This window comes from Pan paniscus, chromosome 4 (assembly GCF_029289425.2).
Source record: "Pan paniscus chromosome 4, NHGRI_mPanPan1-v2.0_pri, whole genome shotgun sequence".
Taxonomy (NCBI): domain Eukaryota; kingdom Metazoa; phylum Chordata; class Mammalia; order Primates; family Hominidae; genus Pan; species Pan paniscus.
This window is the reverse complement of record NC_073253.2, coordinates 155229099-155243918: the sequence shown is the minus strand read 5'-3', so window position 1 is coordinate 155243918 and position 14820 is coordinate 155229099. Positions and strand designations below refer to the sequence as shown.

Sequence of the window (14820 nt, the reverse complement as noted above, 5' to 3'; positions counted from 1 at the left end):
AGGAGGCTGAGGCAGGAGAATGGCATGAACCCAGGAGGCGGAGCTTGCACTGAGCCGAGATCGCACCACTGCACTCCAGCCTGGGCGACACAGCGAGACTCCGTCTCAAAAAAAAAAAGAAAAAGAAAAAAAAAAGAAATACACTTCACATGGCTATGGCTGCTGAGATGGTCAAAATACCAACATTAAAGGAGTTTAAAAGAAGTTGATTTCAACCCTCATGGATGACTTTGAGGGGGTGAAGACTTCAGTGGAGGAAGTTGCTGCAGATGTGGTGACAATAACAAGGTAACTAGAATTCGAGTGGAGCTTGAAGATGTGACTGAATTGCTACAATTTCATGATAGAACTCGAATGAGGAGTTGCTTGCTGTGGATGAGCAAAAAAAGTGGTTTCTTGAGATGGAGTCTACTCCTGGTGAAGATGTTGTGAACATTGTTGAAGTGACAACAAAGGATTTAGAATATTACATAAACTGGCCGGGCACAGTGGCTCACGCCTATAATCCCAGCACTTTGGGAGGCTGAGGCAGGCCAATCACTTGAGTTCAGGAGTTCGAGACCAGCCTGGCCAACATGGTGAAAACCCATCTCTACAAAAATAGAAAAATTAGCTGGGTGTGGTGGCATACACCTGTAATCCCAGCTACTTGGGAGGCTGAGGCAGAAGAATTGTTTGAACCCAGGAGGCGGGGTTGCAGTGAGCCAAGATTGTGCCACTGCACTCCAGCCTGGCAACAGAATGAGGCTCTGTGTCACACACACACACACACGCACAAACCCCCAAATATTACATAACCTTAGCTGATAAAGCAGCAGCAGGGTTTGAGAGGACTGAGTCCAATACTGGAAGAACTATTGTGGGTAAAATGCTATCAAACAGCACTGCATGCTACTGAGAAATCTTTCATGAAAGGAAAAATCAACTGATGTGGCAAACTTCCTTGCTATCTTATTTAAAGATACTGCCACAGACACCCCAATGTTTAGCAACTACCAACCTGATCAGTCAGCAACCATCCATGTGGAGGCAAGGCCCTCCAGCAGCAAAACGATTACAACTCCCTAAAGGCTGGGCTCATCGTCAGAATTTTTTAATAATGTATTTTAAAATTAAGGTATGTACATTTTTTTTTTTTTTTAGACACAGTGCTGTTGCATACTTAGTAGACTACAGTATTATATAAACATAACTTCTGTATGCACTGGGAAACCAAAAAATTCTTGTGACTCGCTTTATTGTGCTGGTCTGGAACTGAACCTGCAACATCTCTGAGGTGCGCCTGTATTTGACCTTGGGTAAATTCGAGGGCTGAAAGAAGCCTTACCAAGAACTTTCAAAGGAGTGGGAGCTATTCTCCTAAGAGAAGCCTCAGGATAGCAATTAGGAAATGAAGACAAAAGCAAAGCACTGAAAAGCTACTGATATTCTCTACTGAGGGAACAACCAACCACAACAAGGAATTGGTTTCTTGTGCCATGTGGCCAGAGTGCAAAATCCTGCAAGTGTACAGTCTCTAATGACAGATATCAGGCAGAATAGTATGAAGAGAAATGTGGGGAAAAAAAAAGACTGGGTTTCTGTACCTACATGTATGGCTTCAGCAGCTTTAAGAGGGGTGGTAACAAGTCAATCTTTCTTGTAAGCCTCAGTGAGGAAGCTGATTCTAGGACGTTCTACTACTTGCAAAGCAGAAAAGCACACAATGTCCAGGTATAGCCAGAAGAATATGCTGAACTTGGCAATGACATGTTAATTCTATCTCCATATATAGCTCTTGAATATGGCACTCATACAAGATGATATATATATATTTTTTACTTTTGAGACAGGGTTTCACTCTGTTGCCCAGACTGGCATGAAGTGGTGCCATCACAGCTCACTGCAGCTTTGATCTCCTGGGCTCAAGCAATCCTCCCACCTTAGCCTCCCAAGTGGCTGAGACTACAGGCACATGCCACATGCCGGGCTAATTTTTTATTTTTTTGTAGAGACAGGGTCTTGCTATGCTGCCTAGGCTGGTCTTGAACTCTTCAACTGCAGTCTTGACCTCCCAGGCTCAAGTGATCTTCTTACATAGGCCTCCCAATGTGCCAGGATTATAGGCATGACCACCATGCCAAGCTCCAGATGGTATTCTTAATTCAGCTCACAATGTGCCCTCATCAGATTGCTAGTGGCCAGGAGTGAACAACTGAGTGACTTTAAGAATCAGGACACCAGGAATATGTTCCTAGAAAGTGAAGGTATGAGTGGAAAACCTGGGTTGGATTATGAACAAGGCCCATATGTGTGCCAGAGTGGCCAGGGCAGGGAGCAGCAGCAGGTGCTGGTGAAAGGAAGGTGGATTACTGGGGCAATGCCCTGTCTTTGTGTTATGGTTTCTTTGAGGGAAGTAGATAAGTTTCAAGTAGCTGCTCTAGGTCAAGGTAGGGATAGACACCTGGCAGCTCTTGGTTAAGTTAGGAAGAGCATGGAATGGTCAGAATACAAGCCATACTTGTGTTCTGGGACCTAGTCCCTACCCAGCACCTGGGGCAAGGGAAGCTTGTTATCCCCTGCACACCCAGTAAGTAGGAATGTAACTGACTCTATTCCTCCAGTGGCAACTTGTCCAAATAGAGAGCTGAGATCTGAACTCTAGTGAATTGGAAGACCACACATTCTGAAATGTTTGCTTTCTAGTTTTTCTCTGCTGCAGCTACAACACAAAGAAGAAAAGATAAAACTCAGTGCCATGGCTGCTTTTGCTCAGGAGGTGTCTCTCAGAGCAGAGCTGAACGCCCCTCTTAGCCATGCCCTCCTCTGGCCTCTAACCCCTCACCTGAGCTGCCTCTACACTCCGTCTCTCAACTCATCAGGGTCATTAAAGTTGAGTGTGCATCAGAAACACTTGAGAGGTTAAAACTTAGATTGCTGAGCTCCATCTTAAATCTCTGATTCAGTAGATCTGGGGTAGGGCCTGATATCATGCATTTTGGCATGGTTTTGGCAGGTTCTCAGGTGCTGATGTTCTGGGCACCATATCTGAGATGCAGCTCCAAAAGGTTAACTTGCTTTGCAACTGGTGATTAGAATCTTGATGAGAGAGCTTATATTAAAAAATGAATTGTAAACACCCATCTCTAGTGATTAGAGGGCTAAAGCTGCCTGGGTAGGGCTTCCCCGTTAGACAATGTGAAAAGTAGCCCATGCAGCCTAGGTTACTTTTTGGAGAAAGTAGATGACTCTATCTGCTACCTTATAGTTCAATAAACTGAGATGACAGATCAAGGAAGAACCAAAAATATATACATACAGATTTTATTGACAATTTCACTTGCTTGAAAGACTTCTTGGCTGGGCCAGCATATGGGATAAAATAACTTGCAAATGATGACAGATGTCTTTACCCTATATTCTTTTCTATCTGGAATCAAAGCTTGTTTGGAGACCTGTATCATCATCCCAGTACAAACCTCTTGCCCTCCCAGCATGGCTGCCATAAATAATGACTCATGTGCAAAGAACCAACCCCCAGGAAGGCACTCCTCCCATAAGATGACACAGCCACACTTCTCAAGGGACTCCTGAGGGCAGAGCAGTAACCCTGGGAGTTTGTCCTAAGTATCTTACAGTTGAGCAGAGGAGCTTCAGGGTAGCTGAAAGTGTCTCGTCAGTTTTACTTTTAAATGTTTTTTTTCCTATTTACCTATGTGAGCAAAAATTTACTACTGTAAAATTGAAACAATGAAATATACCCATAAAGACTTAGATATACTCATAAAGGCTGTGTCTGCCATATGAAACCTGACTTCAAATCTTTATGTTCCTCAAACTAACCTGATTATTCTGATTATAAATGCTATACCGTACATTTGAATTTATATAAAACGCTACTTTTTTTTTTTCTATATTGTGGTTTCACATGAGATTTTTCTTTTCTTTTTTCTTTCTTTTTTTGTTTTTGAGACAGGGTCTTGGCTCTGTTGCCCAGGCTGGTACCATCGTAACACTGCAAACTTGACCTCCTGGACTAAGGCAATCCACCTCAGCCTCCCGAGTAGCTGGGACCACAGTCTTGTGCTACCACGCCTGGCTAATTTTTAAAGATTTTGCAGAGATGGGGGTCTTGCCATGTTGCCCAGGCTGGTCTCGAACTGCTGGGCTCAAGCAATCCTCCCACCTTGGCCTCCCAAAATGTTAGGATTACAGGCGTGAGCTACTGTACCCAGCCAACTTTTTTCCCAGCTATTTAAGAAAACTGTGAAATCATTCCATTAGAGAGAAAGCAAATAAAGCATCAATGACTAGCTCCTCAAAAATGCTCTGAGCCTCCTGGGATGCTATGTCCAGGGTCTCTATTTCCATCTCATCACACTATCAACCACACATACCCTTAAGTCCTTTTAAACCTTACATTCCTTGGTTATTATGGCTGGGAGGCTAATTATCCCAGAGAAAAGGACCAAACAAACAAACAAAAACAACCAACCCCCACTCCAGCTGCTGACCACTTTCCTCAAGTGATCGTCTTGATGCTATCACGATCATCTTCTGTGATCAGCAAGGACTGTGCCACTAGGACTAATGGCCACCCTGGGTCTCTTGTTCTAAAGATTATAAATGATGGGCTAGAAAGGGCAAAGCAAATAATTTTTCTACCCACTAATAATTCCTATCAGGATTTTTTCCCTCAAGGGGTACATAGCTCTTCTTTCTAATGAAAAGGAAATTACAGAGATGGAAGAAAAAACAAGTTAAAGAATACTGAACACATCTAAATAAAAACCCATTTTGTACTACTCAAGGTGATCTACAGATTCAATGTAATCCCTGTCAAAACACCAATGACATTCTTCACAGAGATAGAAAAATCCTAAAATTTTTATGGAACCACAAAAGACTCTGAAAGCCAAAGTGATCCTGAATAAAAAGAACAAAAGCTGTAGGCATAGGCATCACACTACCTGATTTTATAATTTTCTTTTTTTTTAAAGACAAGGTCTCACTGTCACCCAGGCTTGAGTGCAGTGGCATCATTGTGGCTCACTGAAGTCTCGATCTCCTGGGCTCAAGTGATCCTCCCACAGCAGCCTCCTAAGTAGCTGGGACTACAGGTGCACACCAGCACACCTGGCTAATTTTTTTAGTGACAGGATTTTGCCATGTTGCCCAGGCTGGTCTTGAACTCGGGCTCAGCCTCCCAAATTGCTGGGATTACAGGTGTGAGCCACCACACCCAGCCCACACTACCCAATTTAAAAAATTTTTAACTGCTTATTCTCCATAGAAGCCATCATTTTAACAGGAACTAGCATAAAGATGATGCAGTCCACTGTGAAAAGCTTGCTCAGAACTTCTAAGTGATATTAATTTGCATTCAGAATGTCTAGCCTCTAGGGATCTCACAGAACATGAACCAAAGTTACCTCATCAGCAACAAGGAGGAAGGAATACCAGAAAAGCTCTTGTGGGGGCTGAAATTCCATGTAAAGACTGATTTCTCTCTTCTAGGTTATCTATTGTGGGGTAACACCTAGAGCAGTATCTTATTCATGATTTTTATACTCATTAAGGGAAAAAAGGAATCTAGCCATTCAAACTACACATGTGTAACAACACATATTATTTACAAAGCAACTTAAGTTGGTTAAGTCTAATGGCAGGTGAATTCATTTTAGAAGCAACCGAGGGAATGAATTCAATTTGAATTTTTTCAAATGAAGAGAATGACATAAGAAAAACCCAAAGCCTTAGAGACAGAAAATTCTGGTGCATTAGAATTTATAAAGACAAGGACAAATGGAAGTTTTAATTCCATCTGGAACTAACAATAGGCAGTAAGATTCAGTTTGCACCAGTCCCTTTACTGGACTGGCTTTAAAAAAATGGACTAAGAGACCAATGCCTTCCAGATCTACTATGGCCATTCACAAGGTCATCTTTTTTAGCAAGAAATTCAAATACTAAATGCAAACAGTTTTTTTTTTTTTTTTTTGCTAAAATAGAGCATCATTGTTAGTAAAAAATAGGTGAGAAAATGCTCTTTTCCCTCTTCTTTGAGACAGGGTCATGCTCTGTTGCCCAGTCTGGAGTGTGGTGGCACCATCATAGCTCACTGCAGCCTCTAACCCTTGGGCTCAAGTGATCCTCCCATGTAGCTGGGACTATGGGCAGGCACATGCCACCATGCCTGACTAATTTTTTGTGGAGATGGGGTTTCACCATGTTGCCTAAGCTGGCCTGGAACTCCTGGGCTCAAGCAATCCTCCTACCTTGGCCTTCTAAAGTGCTGGGATTACAGGAGCCACCGTGCCTGGCCAAGTTTAATTAAATATGTAAATTAGGGGAAAAGCTCCCCCATCCCCCTCCCTTTTTTGGAAAATCTGGGGAAGGCTCCAGAGCTATCCTGAATCTGAAGCAGCAGTCTTTACAGTCTGAGTCTACCCGGCAGGGGCCAAAGTCTCTGGATAGTCTAGGTTAATGGCCTCCTCTCAATCAACTTGGCTATCAGAATGATCCTTTGGGAAATTTGTTCCCATTGTCTGGATGCTGATGTCTGAAGGCCATAAATGCCAGACAGGCTCAATTTATTTTAAATGATTTTTCCTTTAGGGCCACATGATTGCAGTTTATAAAATGTAATTCAAACAACAGATTTAGAAAATACTCAAAAAGGAAAATACATGGCAGATCTTTACCAGCGAAATATCAGACAGGTTACAAGTGGAAAAGACTTAAGTCTGTGTTCAGGAACCCTCACTCCTCTTTCTTTTTTTTTTCTTTTTTTTTTTTTTTTGAGACGGAGTCTCGCTCTGTCGCCCAGGCTGGACTGCAGTGGCGCGATCTCGGCTCACTGCAAGCTCCGCCTCCCGGGTTCACGCCATTCTCCTGCCTCAGCCTCCCGAGTAGCTGGGACTACAGGCGCCCGCTACCACGCCCGGCTAATTTTTTGTATTTTTAGTAGAGACGGGGTTTCACCGTGTTAGCCAGGATGGTCTCGATCTCCTGACCTCGTGATCCGCCCGCCTCGGCCTCCCAAAGTGCTGGGATTACAGGCGTGAGCCACCGCGCCCGGCCCACTCCTCTTTCTTAAGCAGATTGCTCGTGGGAGGTTCCAACTCTAAAATGCTTTGGCAAATACGAGAAATAACTAAACATGGATCAAATGAATCCATTTGCCCTACCCCTACCCCCAGTCTGATTTCTCTTTACTCCTAATTCCTGCCCTCTCGTGTGTTCTCAAACACTAAAGGGACTTTGAGTGCCATTTTCTAAATAAAAATTCTCATGATCTTGACTGCATCCTAATGAACCTCAAGGAGTGATTATTCAGTGAAGAAACTAAACTGTTTTTATGTAATTGTTATCTGAAATCGAGGTTGGTGGTATCCTAGGATTTTAAATCCCATTTAAGCATAATCCCAGGGAACTGAATTATGCTTAAATTCTTGCAGGCAAGAAAAATTTCCAAGAAAATCAAAAAGGAAATCTGGTTTCCAAAAAAGCCAACACCCTCTCTAAGCCACGCTGCCCTTTCTGGGGTCAAAATAACTCAGAAGTCAGTAGCCTTGTGGTAGAGTCCAAAACTTTCTAACTCATGTGTTCTCCTCTAGTATTCGCTATGTCCCCACCCTAGGTTCCTAGCTATTTATGATCAAGCAAAGTAAGAAGTAAGCTTACCTAACATCTCTTCTTTTAGTCTTTCATTACGTTCTTCAATTTGCTTAGGTAATCTCTGAGGAAAAGAGGAGAAACAAGGGTTGGTAAAAAAAAAAAAAAAAAACCAAAACCTTTCCCTTTATTTTGAATTTGAGAAACACAAGAATCCTAATGTGGAAATAAGATCAAGTTAAGTATATGTCTATGATCCTATTAAATAAAAAAAAAACCCCAAGTATTTATGTTTGTGGTGTGCTACATAAAGACAAAAGTTCTGTTTGGGCCAGGTGCAGTGACTCCTGCCCATATTCCCAGCACTTTTGGAGGCCGAGTTGGGAGGATTGCTTGAGCTCAGGAGTTTGAGACCACCTTGGGCAACATGGCAAAATGCCGTCTCTACAAGAAATACAAAAATTAGCTGGGTGTGTTGGCATGTGTCTGTAGTCGCAGCTACTCAGGAGGCTGAGGTGGGAGGGTTGCTTGAATCTGGGAGGTTGAGGGTGCAGTATGCCATGACTGTGCCACTGCTCTCCAGCCTGGGTGTCAGAGACCCTTTCTCAAAAAAAAAAAAAAAAAAAAAAAGTTTTGTTTGGCTCTGTTTCCAGTTCTTAATAGAAAGTCTACACTAAAGGAGGACATCAATACAAATTTAACAAATAAATATATACAGAAAAAAGTTTGAAAGGATACATATCAGATGTTTACAGTGCTATATTTGTATTTTTAACTTTTTTTTTTATTCATTTGTATTTTTTGTTTTTTTAAGACAGAGTCCCACACTGTCGCCCAGACTGGAGTGCAGTGGCGCAATCTCAGCTCACTGCAACCTCCACCTCCTGGGTTCAAGCGATTCTCCTGCCTCAGCCTCTCGAGTAGCTGGGATTACAGGCATGTGCCACCACACCCAGCTAATTTTGTATTTTTAGTAGAGACAGGGTTTCTCCATGTTGGTCAGGCTGGTCTCGAACTCCCAACCTCAGGTGATCCGCCCTCCTCGGCCTCCCAAAGTGCTGGGATTACAGGCGTGAGCCACTGCACCCAGCCTGTTTGTTTGTTTTTAAGATACAAGGTCTTACTCTGTTGCCCATGATGGAATGCAGTGATGTAGTCACAGCTCACTGCAGCCTCCAACTCCTGGGCTCAATGATCCTCTCTGTTGCCCAGGCTGCAGTGTAGTGGCATGATCTCAGCTCACTGCAACCTCTGCCTTCTGGGTTCAAGCAATTCTCCTGCCTCCTGAGTAGCTAGGATTACAGATGTGTACGACCACACCCGGCTAATTTTTTGTATTTTTAGAAGAGATGGGGTTTTGTTGTGTTGGCCAGGCTGGTCTCGAGCTCCTGGCCTCAAGTGATCTCTCCTCCTTGGCCTCCTAAAGTGCTGGGATTACAGGCAAGAGCCACTGCGGCTGCCTCCCATATATCTTGATAAGCTCCTCAACAGCACGGAAATGGAATTTAATTGTGTCTGAAAGGATTATTTAGGACTCACTGGGTAGCAACACAAAGAATAGAAGGAAAAATATTTAAAAAATTTTAGGTTTTACCATACAAGCTTCTCTTGCTTGATGTATTGATGGATCTTTTTCTAATATAGATTTATAGTCTTCCAGGGCTTCATCTAGCTTGTCCGTCTTCTCATACAACTCTGCTCTCCTCAATATTGCCCTGATATAGCTGGGGTTTAATTGAATTGCTGTAAAAAGAGAAGAAATAATTTTTATCACAAAGAAAAATGGCCTACATATCTTTGGCTATATCAGATTCCTTCATCAATCATCCTCCAAGGATACGAAAGGAAGAGTCATTTGCCAAGTGTATACCTGATGCTGGAAAACTTTTTCTATAAAGAGCAAGATAGTAAAGATTGTAGGCTTTGTGGGTCAGACAGACCATCTGTGTCGCAGCTCCTCAATGATACTATTGTAGCACGAGAGCAGGCACAGATAATATGTAAACAAAAAAGGATAGGTGTGTTCCAATAAACTATTTATGGACACTAAAATTTAAGTTCACATAATTTTCACATTATCATGAAATATTTTTCTTTTGCTTTCCAATGATTTAAAACTGTAAAAACCATTCTTAGCTTTTAGGCTATCAAAAACAGGTGGCAGGCTGGATTTGGCTTGTGGCTGTAGTTTGCCATATCCTGGTCTATACTCCAAGTCCTGGTTTTTGCCTACTTGTCATTTACCCAGTCCAGGACAGGCCAGAACAGAGTTCAAGTGCGCAGTGAAAGAGTGAGAGAGAATTTTTTTTTTTAGACAGAGTCTCGCTCTGTCGCCCAGGCTGGAGTGCAGTGGTGTGATCTTGGCTCACTACAACCACCTCCTCCCAGGTTCAAGCGATTCTCCTACCTCAGCCTCCCACGTAGCTGGGATTACAGGCATGCGCCACCATGCCCGGCTAATTTTTGTATTTTTAGTAGAGATGGGGTTTCATTATGTTGGCCAGGCTAGGTGAGAGAGAATTTGAAGATACAAATTAAAGAGTTAAGGGAAACCAATCTGGTGGCAGACTATCATTCTCTTTTTTCTAGGTCTTGAGTACTAAGATTATATTTCTAGTTAAATCCTCACTGTTCCTTCAACCCTCAAACTACTGCTCGAGCATTATGAGGTGGTTGATGCATAATATCTTTTCCTTTATCCAGCATCAGCTGCCCTTCTAATAATCCTTTGCTATGTTTTGGTTCAACATACTGCATTTCTTCTAATTTCTTCCAAGTTGTTTCTTTTTCTATTAGAAAGCAGTGCTGGCCGGGTGTGGTGGCTCAGGCCCATAATCCCAGCACTTTGGGAGGCCGAGGCAGGCAGGTCAATTGGGGTCAGGACTTTGAGACCGCCAGCCTAGCCAACATGGCGAAACCCCATCACTACTAAAAATACAAAAATTAGCTGGGCGTGGCAGTGTGGGTCTGTAATCCCAGCTATTCGGGTGGTTTAGGCATAAGAATCACTTGAACCCAGGAGGCGGAGGTTGCGTGCAGTGAGTGGCGATTGCATCACTGTACTCCAGCCCGGGCAACAGAGAGATAATACTCTGTCCCAAAAAAAAAAAAAAAAAAAAAAAAAAAGCAATGTCTTGGCTCTAGAACTTTTTCTTTTCTCATAATCTATCCTTAATTTTTAAATTCATGCTTTCTGTGAACATTTATTTAGTACTTAATATATACGTCCAATGTAGTATGTCTCTGGGCTATAGTGGTAAACAAGACAGACACAGTCCTTGTTCTCATGAAGCCTTATGCTATTCTAGTAGGCAAGAATAGACAGGTATATAATTTCAATAGTCATAGTACTATAATGAAAAATAAAACAAGGTCATGGAAATGCAAGTGAAGCAAGAAATGAGGTAACTTCAGAAAGTGGTCTCAGAATATGAAGAGGGACTATGTGAGAGAGGCCAGCCATGTGAAAGGCTAAGGAGGAGCGTGCCAGGAAGAGGGACCAACAAGAATAACTCTGGCATGTGAGTTATCAGGCTGGGGATCAGAGGCTGAAATGTAGGGCCATGGAGGACCTTCCTGGCCAGGGAAAGGAGTTTGGACTTTTTCCTCAGTGTGATGAGAAGCCACTGGAAAGTTTTCAAGCAAGCTTCAGACATACTCTGATTTACATTTTTGAAGGACTGCTTTGGCTGTAGTGTTGGGGGGTGGGGCAAGACTGAAAGCTGTGAGATCAGCTGGAAAGCTAATGCAGTGGTCCAGATGAGAGAAGATGTTGGCTTGGTCTAAGCTGGAAATAGTAGAGATGGAAAACAGCAGCCAGATTACATTAAGTATGTCTTTAAATTTGAGCCCATGGAACTTGCTAATTAATCAATTAGCCATGTGACACGAAAGAACAATCAGGGATGACTCCAAAGGTTTAACATAAGCACGGGAACAGATGGTAATGTCATTTATTAGAATGGAAAAAACTAACTGCAAGTTTTGTGTGTGTATGGGGGCTGGGCACGTTAAATCTGAGGTGCCTACCAGACATCCAAGAAGAAAGAACAACTTTGCAGTGGGATACAGGACACTAGACTACAGGGTAGAAGTCAGAGTTGAAGACAGAAACTCTGCCATACACATGGCATGTATTTATTAGTTTTATATTTTAAAATTCATGAATTTTGGCTTTTATCTTTATGAAAATACTCCTTTTGTTTCCCTTAATTGCATTTTTGTTGCTCCAATTTCTTTTTTTTAGATGGAATCTTGCTCTGTCACCCAGGCTGGAGTGTAATGGCCTGATCTCGGCTCACTGCAACCTCCACCTCCCAGGTTCAAGTGATTCTCCTGCCTCAGCCTCCTGAGTAGCTGGGATTACAGGCACGTGCCGCCATGCCCTGCTAATTTTTGTACTTTTAGTAGAGACAGGGTTTCACCATAATGATCAGGCTGGTCTCAAACTCCTGACCTCATGATCCACCAGCCTCAGCCTCCCAAAGTGTTGGGATTACAGGCGTGAGCCACTGTGCCCGGCCTGTTGCTCTAATTTCTTAGGTTAAAAAATCCGTGCATTTTCCTTCTGTCTTAATTTAACTTTTAAAATGACAAATAAAAATTGTGTATATTTATGGTATATAACATAAACATAACATAACATGTTTTGAAATATACACACAAGGTGGAATGGCTACATTGTGCTAATTTATAGATAGTATTTAAAGCTTCAGAACTGAATGAGATCAGTTAGGGAGAAAATACAGAGGGGAAAAAAAAAGAAGAGGGTCCCACGCTCGACTAAGATCTAGAGACTTCCAAAATGTTGAAGTTGACATAAAAGCTAACAGAGGAGAATAAGAAGGAATAGCCAACGAAGCAGGGAAAAAATGAATAGAGTTCATTAAATTTAAGAGAGAGAATTTTAAAGGAGAAAGGAATGATAAACTGTATTAAATGCAGGTAAGGTCAAGTAAAGTTAGGCTAGAGAAGCAACGACTAAATTGAGCAAGATGAAACTGCTGATGACCTTTACAAGATGGGTTTCAATGGCATGGATAAAACAAATGCTCCATGGAAGTGAAGTAAGGAGAAAAATAGGATAAGACAAAGTAGAGACAGCCAAGTATAGACAATTATTTCAATGAAAGGGATCAGATAAATGGTACAGCAATTGAAGGAGAATATTGGGTCAGGAGAAGGTTTTCTGAAAGAACCCTAATCTTGAGCTGGGGGCAGTGGCTCATGCCTGTAATCTCAGCACTTTGGGAGGATGAGGCAGGCAGATCACGAGGTCAGGAGTTCGAGACCAGCCTGGCCAATATGGTGAAACCCTGTCTCTACCAAAAATACAAAAATTAGCCAGGCATGGTGGCATGCGCCCGTAGTCCCAGCTATTCAGGAGGCTGAGGCAGAAGAGTCGCTTGAACCTGGGAGGCAGAGGTTGCAGTGAGCCAAGATGGCACCACTGCACTCCAGCCTAGGCGACAGAGCGAGTCTCTGTCCCAAAAAATAAAATAAAAAATAAAAAATAAAAAAAGTTAGCTGGGTGTGGTGGCGTGCACCTGTAGTCCCAGCTACTTAGGAGACTGAGGTGAGAATGAACTTAAACTTTATGTCAAAGATGAAAACCCTGGAGCTCCAATATGACCTCAGAAATAAGCTAAGTTCTTTGCCAAGGTTTATGAATTGAGAGAGGGGAGAGAGAGAGAGAGAGAGAGTGTGAGTGTGTGTGTGTGTGTGTGTGTGTGTGTGTGTGTGTGTGTAGGGTGGGGGATGTCGGGGACTCTCGATACAAACAAACCATATTGATATAAATGTAATTTGCCTATGAATACAATGCATGTATCCATAACGACCATGTCTAACCACATAAATATTAGTTTAAGCAAATCCAAAAACAAATGCGGAATACACTTTGGTTGGAAAACACTTTCTTCTCCTTTCCCTCATTTTCTAGGCAAGGCTCCTACACTTCGGGCTGCAGCTGGAAGTAAACTGTTTCATATGGAAATGAACTATTTCTTACAACATACCATGCTAATCACGCTTACAAGGCATTTTTTCACCATTTGGTTACAGAGAAAGAAGCTTTGAAAACCAGCAGCTTGTTCCTAATTTAAACTTCCCAAACCCACACATCCTCACATAAAGGAAATAGGTTAAATAACTTCTTCCAAACAAAACAGTACATTCAGAGTTAGTTCCAGTCCAACGTGGTAACAGATCAGAAGTGGTCTTTTATATTATAATATAGAAACAGTTTCATTCAGATACTATAAGGAAATACCAAATATAAAGAAAAGAAAGCCAGTAGAGAGGGCACCAAATTAATTAAATAAAAAATTAAGAGTGTCAGAGGCATCTGAATCAAAGTGGCTCCATCTTGAATAGGGGCTGGGTAAAATAAGGCTGAGACCTACTGGGCTGCATTCCCAGGAGGTTAAGGCATTCTTAGTCACAGGATGAGACAGGAGGTTGGCACAAGATACAGGTCACAAAGACCCTGCTGACAGAACAGGATGCAGTAAAGAGGCTGGCCAAAGCCCACCAAAGCCAAGATGGCGATGGAAGTGACCTCTGGTCATCCTCACTGCTCCCTAAATGCAAATTATAATGCATTAACATGCTAAAAGACATCCCCACCAGCACCACAATAGTTTACAAATGCCATGGCAACATTCAGAAGTTACCCTATATATTCTAAAAAGGGGAGGGACCCTCAGTTCTGGGAAATCTCTGCCCCATTCTTGGAAATCTCATGAGTAATCCACCCCTTGCTTAGCATATAATCGAGAAATAACTGTAAGTATACTTTACTGAGCAGCCCACATTGCTGCTCTGCCTATGGAGTAGCCATTCTTTTGTTTCTTTATTTCTCTAATAAACTTGCTTTTTCACTTTATGGACTTGCCCTGAATTATTTCCTGTGAGAGGTCCAGGAATCCTCTCTTGGGGTCTGGATCAGGACCCCTTTTTGGTAACAGCAGGGGAATATATGCTTAGCGTGACAGGGGATCTAGATAACATATAAGGTTCTCTTCCACTCTATAATTCTCCCAGAAACTATTATCCAAAGAAGAAAAACTGAAATAGAAAACACAAAAATAGTGATTTGCTAGAAAAACTTCTGAGACTAAGCCGCAAGAAAAAGTGATTATGTATATTCTCCACATGAAGTTGGTGAGAAAGGCAAGGCACCTGTCTGGCCTATCAGGCAATTTTTGAAAAACAAAACAAAAC

General features: G+C 42.2%; 1 protein-coding gene across 2 annotated transcripts in view; it reads right to left on the bottom strand.

Annotated features, from left to right (window-relative positions):
• TTC1 (tetratricopeptide repeat domain 1) overlaps positions 1 to 14820 on the bottom strand; it is a 56691-nt gene that overhangs the window by 7008 nt on the left and 34863 nt on the right. For both annotated transcript variants that reach the window (XM_003819002.5, XM_008972408.3), the window contains exons 6-7: positions 9191 to 9339; positions 7666 to 7720 (exon numbers count right to left, since the gene is read on the bottom strand). In XM_003819002.5, coding sequence (XP_003819050.2) covers positions 7666 to 7720; positions 9191 to 9339 — 204 coding nt within the window. The remainder of the gene's footprint in view (positions 1 to 7665; positions 7721 to 9190; positions 9340 to 14820) is intronic.